At 41.8% G+C, this 16567-nt stretch overlaps 2 protein-coding genes across 6 annotated transcripts; both read right to left on the bottom strand.

The window, feature by feature from the left end:
* Nucleotides 1-5966: 5966 nt before the first annotated feature.
* On the bottom strand, nt 5967-9793 carry LOC100192595 (uncharacterized). 4 transcript variants are annotated; one of them, XM_008649113.3, is made up of 9 exons: nt 9407-9793; nt 8413-8642; nt 7941-8006; nt 7489-7626; nt 7243-7320; nt 7104-7154; nt 6964-6998; nt 6556-6664; nt 5967-6424 (listed from the first exon to the last, which is right to left on the bottom strand). In XM_008649113.3, exons 1-9 carry the CDS (start codon nt 9609-9611, stop codon nt 6227-6229), a joined length of 1110 nt encoding a protein of 369 aa, XP_008647335.1. In that variant the 5' UTR covers nt 9612-9793; the 3' UTR covers nt 5967-6226. The 4 variants fall into 4 exon arrangements, with proteins under 4 accessions (XP_008647335.1, XP_008647337.1, XP_008647338.1 ...); XM_008649115.3 differs by lacking the exon at nt 9407-9793 and adding an exon at nt 8775-9010 and having other exon boundaries at nt 6067-6424; XM_008649116.3 differs by lacking the exon at nt 9407-9793 and adding an exon at nt 8775-8808 and having other exon boundaries at nt 6067-6424; nt 8413-8633.
* Nucleotides 9794-12497: 2704 nt separating this feature from the next.
* On the bottom strand, nt 12498-15962 carry LOC103629717 (uncharacterized). Of its 2 annotated transcripts, XM_008650833.4 has the most exons (5): nt 15291-15955; nt 14712-15162; nt 13023-14632; nt 12836-12952; nt 12498-12761 (listed from the first exon to the last, which is right to left on the bottom strand). In XM_008650833.4, exons 1-3 carry the CDS (start codon nt 15878-15880, stop codon nt 14168-14170), a joined length of 1506 nt encoding a protein of 501 aa, XP_008649055.1. In that variant the 5' UTR covers nt 15881-15955; the 3' UTR covers nt 12498-12761; nt 12836-12952; nt 13023-14167. The 2 variants fall into 2 exon arrangements, with proteins under 2 accessions (XP_008649055.1, XP_035815995.1); XM_035960102.1 differs by having other exon boundaries at nt 12836-14632; nt 15291-15962.
* Between the last annotated feature and the right edge of the window lie 605 nt (nt 15963-16567).

Raw genomic sequence — 16567 nt, 5'->3', positions numbered from 1 at the left:
ATTTTATTTTTTATGGCAATTTGATCATCATCATCATTTGAAAAATCATTACTAAATAAGGTTACCTTATCTCCCTTTGCCATGAGGCAAGTTGGAGTGTAGGAGTCATCTTGAAGGTTGGTGAAGAGTTGCGCGCTTGATGTAGATTGGATGGCCACATTTGCCACCACTTCCTCTTCCTCGGAGCTAGAACTCTCTTCATCGGAGTTCCATTCTTCACCAATATGAGCTTGACCATACTTCTTCTTGAAGTATCCCTTGGTCTTGCCTCCCTTTTTAAACTTGTCCTTCTTGTATTCCTTCTTGGCTTCTTGTTCCTTCTTGTTAGGACAATCCGCTATGAAATGACCGGTTTGGCCACATTCATAGCATGCCCTCTTCTTTCCTTTCCTTTGGAACTTGTCATTCTTCCTTACAAATTTCTTGAATGTTTTGATGAACATAGCTGTGTCTTCATCACTTGAGCTATCTTCATCACTTGAGGTCTCGACCACTTTCTTTGCTTTGTGGTCTTTGTTCTTCTTGAGGTTGTCTTGTTCATTTGTGATCAAGGCATGAGAGTCTCTTGTCTTGATGGGGGCTTCTTCGGACTCGTGTTGTTGAATTTTTGCAAATAATTGATGAGGCGTCATATCCTCATAGTCATCACGATCCCTTATCATCCTTGCAAGACTTTTATCCTTCTCTTTATAGGCTCTCATGAACAATCTTGTGACCTTGGAGTCACTCCAATCTTCACTCCCAAGAACTCTTATTTTGTTGACCAATACCATCAACCGATCAAAGAGTGATTGGAGCGACTCACCCTTTGTCCAACCATATCTTGCAAGCTCACTTTCCAAAGCTTCAACTCTATGTCTTTTAGCTTTAGGATCTCCTTCATGTGACATTTTAAGAATATTCCAAATGTCACGGGCATCTTCTCTTCCTTGAACTTTCCGGTATTCTTCCGGACAAAGACTTCCTTTAATTATGTTCACTGTTTGAGCATTTCGATGAACCTCTTGCATCATTTCCGGAGTCATCTCTTCTCCTTGGGCGGGCTTATACGTACCTACATTAACAATCTCCCAAAGACTAGGATGCACACCGATTAAATGCGACTTCATCTTGTCGGCCCACTCATCATAGTTTAACTCACTAAGAGTTGGTAACTTTCCGAGTGGGGCGGAAGAGAAGTTGGGAATATAATTTCTAGAGTAATCGAATTGAACTTTGCTAAAGTCATTACCTTTGCTTTTGGTAGATGATCCTTCGGTGTTGAGACTTACCTTGCTCAATACCTTAGACACCAAAAGGTCCACTAGATCGTCATTATAATCAAATGTTCCCTTACCTTTATCTTCTTCGGCCTTTCTTCTTGATTCTTCTTCTTCGGCCTTTTTCTTAGCATCTTCCTCTTTCATTTTGAGGAACATTCTCTCGGCAATCTTCATGGCGAGGTCAAGGACCTTGGGGTCCACTTCCTCACCGGAAGATGTGACGGGGATTTCCTCGAGGAGAGGATCCACATGGTCCCGTTGTGTAGACATGATCGTTTCCTCACGCGGTTAAGCGTAGAACGAGGCACGTAGCTCTGATACCAATTGAAAGTAGCCTAGAGGGGGGGTGAATAGGCTACACCTGAAAATTTTCACTAAAAACTTCGAAATAGGTTAAATTAAAGTTGCACAGGTGCAAACCGGTTCAGTCGATTTTAATCACAACTGAACAGGTTTGAACCCGCTCAACTTAAATTTGATAATCTATTGAACAAATGCGAAGTAGTGAAGAATATAGCTAAAGATTTGCCCTACACAAAAACTACTTAAATGAATAATATGAACCAACCACAGAATGTAAAGCGCTTGACAAGAGCACACAAGAACACGCGATATAACCTGAGGTTCGGCAACCACCACAAAGGTGTCCTACTCCTCGTTGAGGAACCCACAAAGGGCCGGGTCTTTTCCAACCCTAATCCTCCACAAGCCGACCACAAAGGTCAGGGCAATCTCTTCTCAAATCAGCTCAAGGAGCGGGTGATACAAACTTCTTGGGGTCGTCCACAAATTTGGAGACTCCCAAGCAACCTCTAACCATCAAGGAACACGAGGTTCCAAGAGTAACAAATCCGCACACGGTTAAGTTTGCAACGAGCTCAAGAACAAGTGAATGGGAGAATCGAGATGAAATTGACAGCGAGTTCGATCGAGTTCACCTCACACCAAGGGTCCTTCAAATGATTGAAGGAGATGCGATTTCGGGTGTGAAAGGTGAAGTGAATGCTCTTGTTTGAAGGTTGGTCAGCCAAGGATTCGTGGGAGAGGCAGGAGTAAATGAGAGAGAGAGTGTGAGGGGGTATATAAAGGATCCCCCAAAAGCTGGCAGCCATTGGGAGAAAATGGCCAAAAACCGGTTGAACCGGTTTTCAAACCGGTTGAACCGGTTTCTGCCAGGGGGAACCCGGTCCACTGATCTACTCAGCCGGACACACGACGGTTTCAAAACCGGCTGAGTAGGGACAAAATTCGGCTCAACCGGTTTCTGAAAAATATCTGTTGCGACTTTCTCTGACAGCTCTGACTGTCAGATAGGTCAGAGCAGAAGTGGCAGGTGAACAGTACCGAAACCGGTTGAACCGGTTTTGGGGGCTGAAACCAAACTTTGAGAATTTTGAAGAGAACAAAAGGGGAGTCTTTGTGAGAAGTAAAATTTGTTTTTCTCAAGGGCATTCATGATCTGGGAAAATGATCTCCAAGAAGTTTTAAAAGATTTTGAACTTGGCTCGTTTCACAACTTACTTAACCGTCGCGGATCCCTCTTAATTGTACGGCGATTCATATGACTCAAGAATTATAAATTTAGCACCGTCGTTGTTTCTTAGCACTTGGAGCACGCCATTTGATATGGAATTTTAAATCCGCTGTGCTTTATACTTTTATGCTTGTAAGATCTGTGCTTCTCCTGTCTGTAGAAATACTGTGTACATACTAGGAGCAAACTTGTTAGAATCTTAGTTTGTTTTGTCACTAATCACCAAAACCCTCAATTAGGGTTGATTGCACTTACACGATGTATTTTCTATACCAAACTTTCGATTCCGATGTTTCCGAAATACCGATATCGTTTCTGTTTTCGAAGTTACCGTTTCTGATTTCGTTTCCGATAAAAAATATGGAAACGGTAACGGTTTTAGTGTTTTCCAATCGTTTCCGACCATTTTCACCCCTACCTCTACCCGTAGAGTCTGCAATCAGGGACCACAGAGCCAGAAGACCCACGACCACGAGGCAGCGTCAAGAGACTAAGGGTTTGTTTAGTATGGTTAGGCTATAACTATGAAAAAAGCTGTTGTGGGCTATATGCTGTGAAAAAAATGTTGTGGGCTATGAGCTGTTAAAAAACTAAAAATTATTTGTTAGAAATTAGTAAAAGTCATTAAAAGTTCTTCCATATATATTTTTATAGTTCCATCTGAAAATCGTTAAAAGCAGGTCTAGAGATAATTTTAGTTTTTCACAGTAAGAAAGTTTGCTTTTAAAAAAAGCTGCTACCTAGATTTAGTCATTTGGTTTGCCTTTTGGCTTTTAGTGGACAAAAACCAAAGTCAAAACCCAAACCAAACACACCCTAAAACCTTAAGGAGTTGTTTTCCAAACAAGAGATAAGGGTTTGTTTCACATAGGGGAAATAGAGGAGATTGGGGCTTCCCCTCTTTGGAAGGGGATCCTTTGGGAAGCCCAAGCAGCTCATATGGGGGTTATGTGGAAAATTGGTGATGGACAGCGTATTCGTTTCTGGGAGGACCATTGGTTTGGAAACTCGAGTTTGGCGATACAATATAGGAATCTATATATTATTAATAATGAGAAAGGAGCTACTATTTCTAATGTTTGGGGTGGTGTAAAACTGTAGTTAACCTTTAGAAGAGTTGTGTCTACGCAGGTTATGGAATTATAGAATGAATTGTGTGCTATTGCTGAGAGTATTGTACTATCGATAGATAATGACCAAGTGATTTGGGTGTTTGGCTCTAACAGTAGTTTTCGGTTCAGTCCCTATATGCGGTGATAAGCTTTAGAGGAGTTCAACCTGTTTTTATCCCTTCACTCTAGAATCTTAGCATTCCTCCTAGAGTGCAACTTTTTTATGGCTGGTTTCTAACAACAAGATTCTTACTCGAAATAATGTTTCAAAAAGAAAATCAGTGGATGACAGATCTTGCCTCTTTTGTACAGAAAATGAATCAGTATGCTATCTTCTTTTCCATTGTTGTGTGGCTTCCTGTTTGTGAAAGAGATTAATGACATATTCAATTTGAACCTAGGTCATGATTTGGAATCGGTGGCTCGTTTTTGGGTTAGCAATAAGAAAAATAGTGTTAAAAATATGGTAAGTGCAGCAACTATGTGGTGTATTTGAAAACCCTGTAGCACACTTTGTTTTCAGGGAGAGAATTGGTCATGGATGCAAAAGCTGATGGTGAGGATGGCACAAATGCTTAGAAGATGGAGGCCATTGTGCAAGCTGAGTTGTTTGGAGGAGCTAGAGTACTGCAATGGCGCTTTTGAAGCAAGCTCGATACGTCTGACAAGAATTGGATGGAGCCAGAAGTCTAGTTCGGGGTCATAGATGGAGGAGTATCAGCTGGTTCGTGGTCTTATAGAAAGTAGTGTCAGGAGATGGATGAGTGGCATTAGTTTGAAATTTTCTGTTAATCAAGTACTATGTCTATCGGCGGGCGGGCTCTCGAATACGCAGATGCTTCAAAACTGTGAAACTTGTGAACGTTTATGCAAAATAAGCAGAGGAAACCTTTTCTCTAAATTTTTTTGGTGACCATCGAATTGGATGGAGGAGAAATCCTCTTGTTATTTAAAAGTAAATAGCAAGGAGACCCTTTTCCATAGATCTACTCCACTTCTCCGTTAACCAAACCAGCCCTTAAAGAGGCTAAAATTTTCTCACTATTCAAAATTTTAAATAGAGATGAGATTCTAGCCCCTCCAATCCTCTTCGTTTTCCTTGCTACCAGACATACCCTAAGGGCTCCCTTTGAAATGCAGGAAAGTTTAAATACAGTGCAAACAAACAAAAACCTTAAGGGTTCCCTTTGGAATGTCCAAAGGAATTTAAGAGGAATCGAATAAAAATTTCATGGAAATCAGTTGATTTTCTAGGAAAAAACATAGAAAACAGGATAAATTTCGGTATTCCAAATAGGGCCTAAGTTTAGCGATCGTTTCTTTTATGTAAACTCTCTCGTGAAATATAAGAAACTAGAGTTTAAAATTATTATTAAAATATAAAGTGTTATGGATCCTCAATCCTCAATTTATTGTTTGATTCGTTTACTAAAGTTTAGTTTATATGAAATCAAATATTTAAATATCAATTATAAGTATTAAATATATACTTAATTATATTGAATACATTTGCCGTTTTTACCTATTTAATTGGTTCATATGAAATCAAATATTTAAATATCAATTATAAGTATTAAATATATACTTAATTATATTTAATACATTTGTCGTTTTTCTATTTAATTGGTTTTATAATTAGACAATATTTAATATCCATAATTATTTTTGAAATATTCAATGTGATATAGACTAAACTTTAGTTGGATGAAATTAAACACCTCCTAGAACATGTTTGATTTCATGAGACTAAACTTTAGTCCCTCTTTTTTAATCCTTAAATTATCAAAAATAAAACTAAAGGGGAATGAAATCTAATTTATTCTCTTTTAGTCCTCATATTTAATAATTTAGGGACTAAAATAAACTAAAAAGAGGTGTCTTTTAGTCCTTATATTTAATAATTTAGGGACTAAAATAAACTAAAAGGAAGGGATCAAAGTTTAGTCTTATGAACCAAACATCCCTTACTCGTGAGGGGGCAAAGTGGTCCTTTACCATACTCCGTATTTTATTAATAAATCATTTAGATATATTTCACGACAAAAGGGGAGTATATAATAAAGGAAAACAGTATTTTATTGTCTGTAGACCTACAATTAGATTGCAACAGTTTCATCTCTACTTTTGGATTGCAACACTCCTTTGAAACACAGATGTGTAGCAGACGACATATGGTCGAAAAATCACAAGTGTCGGATGCCCGAAACTTCCAATTTGTTAACAAAATAATCAAGTATGAATATGACTTGGCCTGCTTTTACATACCAGAACTGAAATTTCAACTATCTTGAATTCCCTGTGTTTAATTACATATTACTCTATCCTGAGGCTTTGTCCAGGTCCCTCCGGTTCATGTAAAATAAGGACAATTTGTCTGTAAACGCCGATTTTATGGAGATTGGCGAAAACCCTGCATATTTCTTGTCAACTTTAGCCAGGCCTACTTCGAGGATGTACTTCACAAGCTCATGTTTCTGGACAAATGGTTGTGCTGCAAATTCCTCTACTGGCATCCACTGCAATGGAGAAATGCAGTATCAAATCATTTCGTCAAATGCTGCTTAAGTTTGAAGGGCTGTAATGAACTTCTAATAATATGGGGGGTTTCTATTTGAAAAAAAAACATTAAAATCTTGGTTCCAAGTACCTGGCATGCTTCTATTTCCGAGTCTTGCTTCGTAATGTCATATGACAGCGGTCGTAGCAGGCACACGAAAAATAGATCTGATTTATCAAAAAAAGCTTTGTGGCTCTGCCTGCAAATGATGGAGAGATGTTTTATTTCAAACTAAACACTGTGCTGTCACACTAGATTGCGTCAACAGAATGAAAAAGAAAGAAAAACAGGGCTTAGAAAAAATTCATATTGAAAGGAAATGCAAAACACTGCCATTTTTTGGTTGTCTAGATATGAGTTAGAAATGTCTGCACATATTCTGTTGCACAATACATCTCCTTTTTGGTGTTGTTGGCATATTCCGAAGTGTGGGAAGATAGTTGGTAGGTCGGTACTAGATAAATGTCAGAAGAACTGGGACCAGAATCCAGCTGTTACCTGAAGGCCAGCACTTCAACAAATTCTGCATCAATCTGAGATATGATCCAGAAATGGGGAAGAATGAGCAACCAATGGCAGCATTAATCAAACTAGTCTATTGGAAACAACTTGGACTTCCTATTCACACTAGTACATACCCCGGTCTCTTCTTTTACTTCTCTTATGGCTCCAACGTTAATATCTTCCCCCTGTATATATCAATATCTTGTGAATTATAATAGGACAAGTTGGTAAAGAATGGACTTAATATCTCTACATGTTCAGTGCAGAATTTACCGGTTCAACTACGCCAGTTGGAAATTTCCACACACCTAGGCCTCGAAGTACACCACTCTTTTCTTGTACAACCAAGACCTGCAAAGAATTTCAGGGTATGGAAGACGAAACTTTATCTATGGATAATGCCTAACAGAATGTCTTGTGTCATAACTCATAATGATTGATAAGTGCTTTGGAGTTTGTAAAGGAGGTAACAGAACAATAACAAGCTATATCCTACAGACTATAGCCTTCATAATTTACCTCTCTTTTGTCATTCATTATAAAAGCTCCAACACCAACACGGTGGGTTGCGTTTACTGGTAGTGTATGTGTTGTATTTGGAAGCCAGTACGCAAGCATCAAGTAAGTTTCCTCTGCATGATGGTACCAGAAACCTTCCTACATACACAATGAGGTAAAAACATTTTTCAGAGACAAACTCAATATGTTCCATACTGTTAGACTATACTGCACAGTATGATCATTTCCAGCTATTTCTCTTGAAAAGACAAAAGGTCATCAAAAAGACATAGTTACCAAACTGTGAGCGTTACCAACTACTATCAAACCAAAACAAAAACTGAATTCAGGTCATTCAAATAGTGTAATAAAATACTTCACTTTGAAGCATACAAGTTACATCAAGAATACAGGATCAATAAACTAGTCACACCACTATAGAGTATAGACATGGAAAAGGTGAGTTTAATTACCTCTACAACTGTTGGAATAAGGTTGGAAAGGGTGATGGGTAATTTGATCCAGACACCTCTTATTCCCTACAATGAGGAAAGTACAGTAATAGATGTAAAGCTCTTTTCAATGACAAGTGCAGGCTATGCATTTGTAACCACATCTCTCCTTGAGGTACTCATGAATAACTGAGATTGAAAATAATGATGTACATGTACAGTAATCTCCACATGTCTATTGTCACATGCCTTGCAATATGGTTGGCTCTTCAAGGCTCATAGAAGATATACAGTGTATTTAAACCTTTAAAATAGTTGTCATGCACAGCACCATTTTTTTCACCTACCAAACCTACCATATAAAGATGCTTGCATGGATTGATGGATCTTTGAGGTATGTCGTCCACAGTTCAAAACTTAAATATTGGGATATTTACTTGGCATGATAGGATAAATGGTAACATTGATGCTGAGAGAAGGGGGGGGGGGTCACCTGCTCCCTCCATTTTGCCAGCGCTGCTTTCAAGTAAGCTGAAAACACTCCAGGATCCATTGGAGTCTTCATCTCAATGATGACGCCTCCATGTTTGTCATTCACAAAAGGTAGCGGCTCAATTTCCCTGCTATTCTCAGACACCGACAACTCCGTGGCCACTGTTGAATTTGTGGAACTTGACATGGCTCTGTGGTCCAGTCCACCACTCGGCCTTCTCCCTGCACCAACTGAATTTCAGTAAGAAAAAAATCAGACTGAACTGTGCCGAAACACATTTATATAGAACTGATAAGCATAGCCACGCAGATGGCAGACTGCAAGGTGTGAACAATCATCACGATTCCGGCTCCTAACCGTACCACGTCCAACGTCCAACATCCAAATCGAATTGACAAGACGGGAAGGGGGTGTGGCGAAGATGCCGACTAATTGAAATTGAGGATGGGTGGGAACTGGGAAAGGGCTACAGCCACTAAACTGTCCCCACCTCCTCTCTCACTATCGGTCACTTTTTTTTTGTTCCATCCATCCACCACCCGTAATTGCTTCCTTGTGCTAGATCTAAAACCCGCGGTATCCGAGAGACCGAGAACGTGGGAATGGGCACGGCCCACGTCTGCTCACCCCGTACCATAGATGGGTACACACGTTCCACTGTTTCAAATTCGCGTGCGACGTTGGTGAGGTATCAGATTCTAAGCAGATTCTAACTTCTAGTTCTAGGGGCCCAGATCAGCAGGACGCGCATGCAAGATCAAGCGAACTCTCACATCGATGATTCAACAGAATCGACGCACAGCGTGCCTTATCGTAGAGACGGAGAGGGAGGAGCTACCGATGGATCGATCGCAGCAGAACTGGGATTGTTAGATTTAAGCCGCGAAATGCTACCCGACGGGCCTAGGGAGGTTGATAGGCTTGGCCTGCGGCAGAACCTAGGGAGGAGCAGGAGCACACAGATGCTAGGTCGAGAACATATGCATGTACGCACCTCCGTAGCCGAGGGGTGCGGCGTGGGGGCGGGGCGGGCGGGCGCCGAGGCCGAGGGGCCGCGCCCGGGATGGGGAGACGGCGGAGACGAGGCGGAGCCGGAGCCGGAGCCGGAGGCGGTGCGGGAGCAGGAGGTGGCGAAACGCTAGGGGCACAAGCGAGCGCGTGACGACGGGGAGGTAGAGCGAGAGCGAGTGGGCCGCCATCCGGCTCAGCGCATCTCCCTCCCGCTTTATTTTGGAAGGGGCCGGCAGGGACAGGGGCAGGGGCGCAGGGCGCAGGGGCAGCCGGGGCCGGGCAGCTCGCGTGGAGGTTCGCTTGCAGGTGCCACTGGTGGCAGCAGGCAAGCTGGCAAAGGAACAGTACAGAACAGCGGCGTGCGGGCCGGACGGGTGCGGTTTGGGAGACAATTGTATATTTAGGACTCTAAACAATACGCTTCGCAATAATGTCATCCGAAAGATTTAATCCGTACAAAAGGTACTACAAATCTTCTCTAATTGATTATACTACCATTCAACGTATATTCTTCCTTTTTATAATCTGATCTCATGTATTTTCTCCGCAACAAGACAGTTTTACCCCTTATAGATCCCTCCTCTGGCCAACGTCCCAGCAACGAAGCGCCATGCCAAGCTGCATGAGCTGAGCGGGTGGCATGCGCCCGGCCGAAGCTCACTACACCACGGACTTGAGGTCCTTGGCGTCCAGCCACGCCATGCATCGCCTGGCGTCACTCGACATGGACCGAGGGTCGAGACTTGGTGAGCGGCACAGCGAGACGGACCCGACGGCGATCACCTTTTTGCCCGGCGCCTCCGCGAGAACCGTCGTCGAGCCGCTTTCCAGGTCGTCTAAGGTGTTCAGCACGAAGCCGTCCGCGTCCACGTCCAAATCCCGGATCCCCTGCAGCGCCTTCCACGTCCAAAAAAATGTGCTTGTGGGCTGTGGCAAGCTACTGCGTATGCATACACGAGACATGAACTATCTGATGCAAGAGGAGTTTGTACTGACTGCTCCATGGGACAGACCATCAGCCTGACTGATGCACACAAACGGGAAGAATCTGTCAAGCTTGAGCCTCAGGGAAAATATTAGTCGCTCGTTCGCGTTGCAGAGCCGAATCAGACATGTCCATGTCCATCCTGGACGAAGGCAATGCTGAAATTCTGACCAAATCACAAACACACGGATGCCCGAAATCATATACTCCCTCCATACTGGTAAATAAAGTCGTAATAGGAGTTTGTTACATTTGCGTATTGCATGTCGCTTTGAAAGTTGGCCTGCATGTTGGACTCTTTTACCCCCACGTTAATTGCTGGCGTAATTAATGGATGGTTGTGCATGGGAAGTGGAATCGCTGCTAGCTGTTGCATGCGCATGCACCGCGCTGCATGCACGCCGGTTGAGTTGCCACCTGCGCTCGCGAGTTCTCTGCTACCGGCATTTCAACGGAATAGTAGAGCCAGAAAAAAGGTCACATCTCTCAATAATTCTAGCTTACATGCATTCTATCTCTAGCAAGTGATATGCATAACCTAACTTGTCTAATTATTTCACGCAGGAAGACTAGCGATGGCATCAGCTAGCAAGGACGCATCACAAGATATTTGCAAGGGCAACCGGTTTTCGTTCTCTAGTTTTTTCTTTTGCATGTGAGGAATCTTGAACTTGTTGCATCCTTTAACCTTCATGGCTTCTTTGAGAACACTCTGGAGTGTTAAAAAAAATTCTATTTGACTTGCATGGACAAAACTCTTCGAATGCCTACAATTGTTAGAAGAAATCAAAATTGAGTAAATGTATTGATCAATAAAATAATGAAACATTTTGATCAGTTTACCTGTTGCACTGCTGGAATTAGTTGTTGCAGTGTTTTTGCTTGCTTCTTGTATTGAATAGATTGAATAGCTCGGAAAAAACCAAGATCTAGAATGTTAAAATCTGGAGAATTAGGTGGTTGACAAATAAGGCGAATGTCAAATCCTTCTTGCTTAGCAGCCTCACAAAAGGTCGGATCATTCACAGGTAAATGAGAAGGTGCATTATCCTGTTGTATGTAAATTGGTTTGTCCATATCTTCACGTGGCCATTTGGCTCGGATGGCAGGCAATACTTTGTGAACCATGAATTCTCTAATCACATCTCTTGTGATTGAAGTTATGGGTTTGATAACTTGTTCTCCACGAAGACGATTCCTACTTCGTCTTATAGCATTTGCATAAGTCACAAGTGGGAAACAACCAATTTTCCCATCAAAAGTACACTCACCATTCCTAAACCTTGGTCGAGCACAAACACTCAAAAACATAAGCAATGTTATTGTCATCTTCTAGGATAGGCAGGTTCAGATCAAAGGAATTGCTGGCCATAGCAGAAACTGTGTTGCGAGCGTTTAAATAGAGGTCTGCGCTATGAAAAAAAATCAGGGAGCGCGCGGTGCAAAAACTATGGCATGCAACAAAATGAAAAAATGCGGCAGCCAGCGCGCGCAGCATGCAAAATTGCCGCCGTGCGCAGCATGCAAAATTGGCGCCATGCAAGGAAACGGAAATTGCCGCCATGCAATGAAACGGAAAAAGCGCCATGCAAAACTACCCGAGCGCGCGCCATGAGAAAAATTCCCAGCGCCATGAAAAAACTCCAAACAAAAAAATGTGCTAGTCTAGAGTCGAACCCAAGTCCCATGGTTGCAAAACAACTTAGGACGTGTACACTAACCGGGTCATCCACTAGAACCTGTTGTGACCACTAGGACCCGACACCCTATTTAATAAGGGCAAAGAGGGAAAGCACTACCCTAGTTAATCACTCCTTGGTATGCTAAATGTTGTCCTAAACGACTTGCTTTACCAGTACGGAGGGAGTATGAATTAAGGACGCGGCTGAAACGGCCTGCTGCAGTCCCGAGCTGACCAGCTCCAGTTTTTTCCTGCAACTGGTTCAGTCAGGATCAAAGAACGGACTCCAGTTTTACAGGTTTATAGTTTCACATCATAGCCGCCAGATTTTGATTGAACCCGGGATGGTCCTCGAGAAAATAAACCAGATTTGCCAGAGTGACAACAGAACGGTGCAGATGCAGGAGCTGTACAACAGCCTGACCTCTTCCAACTATTCATCTCATAAATGTTAAATAGTCACAAATAATCAAAAAATGTGACGAGTTTACATCTCATCGTAAAAAGGTCATATCTCGTGTAGAAGGTAAAAAGAATTAACAAATCATTTATCCACTGTATAGTCTCCTCTTTGGAGTCATCTTGTTTGGTGCAGACGTTGCTGGAACTCTCACAGGATTTGTGGTACTGGTCTGGGAAGAACTGCCCTCTCCTAACAAGAACGCAAGGCGGCTGCACAATGAATATAGTAATAATTAGGTATATAAACATTATGTATATTTAAAGACGGTTGACCTCGCTTTTACCTTCTAGTGATCCTTCCTGGACTATCCCGTAATATTTCTTCACTAGTTGGCCTGTGTGGTGTGCAAAGTTCTCTTGGCTTAGCTTTTGTAATATTCCTCCTAGGTTGATTCCACTTTCTACAAGTAAAATCAATACATTATATAATAATAAATTGTTGTATTTTAGAAGTAGAAAAAATATACTTGCCTCTTTTTTGCAGTCCCATTGAGTGGACACTTGGAACTAGCTTGTCTATGACCTTTTTCTCCACATCGAATGCAAGTCATTGGTCCCCTTGTCATTTTCTGTCCCTTTGCATTGATTGGAACAGCACCATTTTCGCCTTCGTTAGCACCTTCAACATTTTTCTTTTTTTGGCCACCTTCCAAACATCCTTTTAGTCTTAGTTTCCTTCGTCTCCCTGCACTTCCCTTAGCAAGTGGTGCGCCAACAGCAAAAGGTAGTTCTACTTGTGGCCATTGGGTTTTATCTGTCAATGGCTCAATCTCTCTGCTGTAAGCAGCCTTGAATTTATTCACAGAGAAGTACTCATGCACAAACTGTTCAATGTCCACTCCTCGTTGTCTGGTTACAAATGCCAATACATGTTGACATGGTTTACCAGTGTGCTGCCATTCAAGACATGTACAAGTCCTTTGATTTAATTTGACAATGTGCCTTTCAATTTTGTTGTTGTGGTCCCAAATCTCTGCACTCCAATTAGCAGATGGTACAATTTTCAAATGCCCCAACCCTCTAGTATTTGCTTTGAGCTGGACCATAATTGCTGGAAGTATCCTTTTTTCAGGTAGCATGGATCCAATATTTCTTCGCTTGTTCCATAATTGCATGATCATCTCTCTAACCTTATCAGCAAGCTCAGCCACAGGCAAGTCTTTAATGTCCCTTATCCAGTTATTGAATACCTCTGCTAAATTATTAGTAATGTAATCACATTTAATTTCTGTATTGAAAGCACATCTGTACCACTTTAACTTATGATTAGCTTGTAACCATTTCAACACTTCTGTTGATTCATTTAGAATGGAGGCCATATGTTCATAGAATATGTCATCTCTGTAAGCTCTTGCTGCAGGATACATCTTGCCAAAGCCTCTAAATTTTTTCTGAAAATTTTTCATAAGATGAAGAATGCATTCTCTTTGCTCCGCACTTGGGAAAACATTCTTTACTGCATTCTCCAAGCCCTTACAAGCATCTGTGCAAACAGCAAGTAGTGGAGGATCACCTATTGCCTTCTTTAGTTGTTGCATAAACCAAGTCCAGTTATTTTCTGTTTCAGAAGCTATGAAACCATAAGCAAGTGGATACATCCAATTATGTCCATCGACTCATACAGCTGCTGCCAAATGACCATTCCACCTTCCATTAAGTGTTGTCGAATCTATACTCAAATAAGGCCTACAACCTTCCAAGAAACCATCAATACATGGTTTTAGAGCACAGAAAAAACGATTGAAATATACTTGACCATCCACATCAAGTACATCAATCTCCACTACACTCCCAGGAGACCTCTTAAGTACCTCAGCCTTCCATCTAAACAACAACTCAAAATTGTCTTCCCATTTACCATAAATTTCCGCAAGGGCTTTTTCCTTACCCCTCCATACAGTGTCATAAGAAATTGTGACAGAATATTGTTTCTGTAGCTTATCCTGTAATTCCTTGGCACCCATTTTAGGAGATTCTCTAAGAATAGTCACGGCCTTACTAGCTACCCACTTCTGTGATGGAGTTATAGTTTTCATCCTCATGTTAGACATACAGGTATGGTGGTTAGTTAAGGCTGTCACCTACACAAATAATAACCAATGAGAATCAAAGTAATTTATGGAATCAAATAATAATTGGAAAAAGAAAAAAAATATTTACCTCTACAATGCTTTCCTCTTTATGTTTGGTGCCATTTATTTTCCAAGGACAATCAAGACTAGACTTGCAAAAACACCTATACCTCTTTTTATCTGACTTCTCTGTCCCTAAAGTAAACTCCTTATTGATGGCAAATTGTCGTACTGCCATCTTGAACTCCTCCATTGTTGGGTAGATTGTACCAATATCCATTATAGGGTGGTCCTTATCATACGAAATAACCATCTCACTTGGTAGAACATCACTAGTACGAAAGCAATCATCATCATTATCAACCCCATGTTCAACATATTCAGATTCATTTGTAGTCCCCTCTTCTCTTAAACCTAAAAGTGCATAAATCTGATTTTCGCTCAAAAGTGCAATTCGACCTTCGTCATCATGTGTTTCCACTATATGTAAGCTATTCCAATCAACTCTTGGCATATTTTCCACAGGTTCAACATTGGACCTAAACAAATGTAACCTTTCATGTAATACATAACAATTGTGAAACACTCTAAATAACCTATTGATCATATACATAATATAAACATTAAAAATGACATAGCAAAAAACAGCGCTAACAATAACAATCACCTTTGGACAGGAAGTACAGGGAGATTGTATTGTACTGTCGGAGAAGAAATATTGGGGAGCAAAGATCTAACGAGATCAATCGTAGTGGGCGACGATCCAGCATCCATGGGCGTAGTCACGTTCTCAGATACGACATCCATGGTCGTCACAGGGAGAGCTGGCGAGGCCGCACTGTCCAGCGTGACCTCCTCACCGAGCGCGACTGTTGGCGCGGCATTAGCGGCCCTAGTGAACGCGACTTCAGCTAGCACCTCCTCGCCGAGCTTGGTGGACGGCGCGGCATCGGCTAGCATCTCCTCCGGCCCGGCGGACGGCGTGACGAGGGCGTCCTCGGCGAACGGCGCCGCGAGGGCGACCCTGGCGGACTGCGCGGACTTGGCAGAAGGCGCGGCTTCGAAAAGCATCTCATCCGGCCCCGCGGACGGCGCGACGAGGGCTTCCTCGACGAACGGCGCCGCGAGGGCGACCTTGGCGGACTGCATGGACCACGAGGGCTCCTCCTCCAAGGAACAACGCTCCGGCAGATATGTGCGGCTGGTCCTATGCATCTCATCCCTGGGCGGCGGCTGCAGAGATCTCGCGGGATCCATGGCGAGAGAAGGGAGAGAGAGAAGGAAAGTTGGTTCTGTTAGGAGACTCGTTCTGTTAGTTCGCGATATGGAGATGAAGAGAACGGTTGATTCTGGATTTCCAAATAAAAAATGTGTATAAGTAATAAGGGGTAAAACTGTCTTGTTGCAGAGAAAATACATGAGATCAGATTATAAAAAAGAAAAATATACGTTGAATGGTAGTATAATCAATTAGAGAAGATTTGTAGTACCTTTTTTACGGATTAAATCTTTTGAATGGCATTATTGCGAAGCATATTGTTTAGAGTCCTAAATATGCAATTGTCTCGCGGTTTGGTACGGCGAGCAAACGATGATGACCTGGCAGAGGCAGGCAGGCCGCCGCGGGTATGGATGAAAAGGGTCTAAAACGATTGAAACAACTGCTAAATTATTTTTGTTTTTATTTTTTTGACCGATATGAAAATGAAAAAGAAACCCAACTGTCGAAATACGGGATCAGAATTGTTGGTTATTATAAAAGGATCATAGGAAAGATAAATATTTTGTAGTTTCCACAAATACATAATAAAGTGATGTATAAACTATCTTTAAGATAAAAAATACACAGACAACTTTTTTTCATCATTCGTATTATTTATATTCGTATTATTTATAGTATTTATAACTTTTGTTTTTATCTTATTCATTCACTTAACACAACAA

This window comes from Zea mays, chromosome 6 (genome assembly GCF_902167145.1).
Source record: "Zea mays cultivar B73 chromosome 6, Zm-B73-REFERENCE-NAM-5.0, whole genome shotgun sequence".
Lineage (NCBI taxonomy): Eukaryota > Viridiplantae > Streptophyta > Magnoliopsida > Poales > Poaceae > Zea > Zea mays.
This window is presented reverse-complemented; position numbering and strand designations above follow the sequence as displayed.

Bases quoted from the DNA above. Each gene is read 5' to 3' on its own strand.
- LOC100192595 (XM_008649113.3), bottom strand. From the start codon at position 9,611: ATGGCGGCCCACTCGCTCTCGCTCTACCTCCCCGTCGTCACGCGCTCG. The intron at 7,627-7,940 runs GTAATTAAACTC...TTGTGTATGTAG, and splicing joins TTATTCCAACAGTTGTAGAG to GAAGGTTTCTGGTACCATCA. The intron at 6,665-6,963 runs GTAACAGCTGGA...CATCATTTGCAG, and splicing joins GTTGAAGTGCTGGCCTTCAG to GCAGAGCCACAAAGCTTTTT.
- LOC103629717 (XM_035960102.1), bottom strand. From the start codon at position 15,880: ATGGATCCCGCGAGATCTCTGCAGCCGCCGCCCAGGGATGAGATGCAT. The intron at 15,163-15,290 runs GTGATTGTTATT...ACATTTGTTTAG, and splicing joins CCTGTACTTCCTGTCCAAAG to GTCCAATGTTGAACCTGTGG. The intron at 14,633-14,711 runs GTAAATATTTTT...TTATTTGTGTAG, and splicing joins AAGAGGAAAGCATTGTAGAG to GTGACAGCCTTAACTAACCA.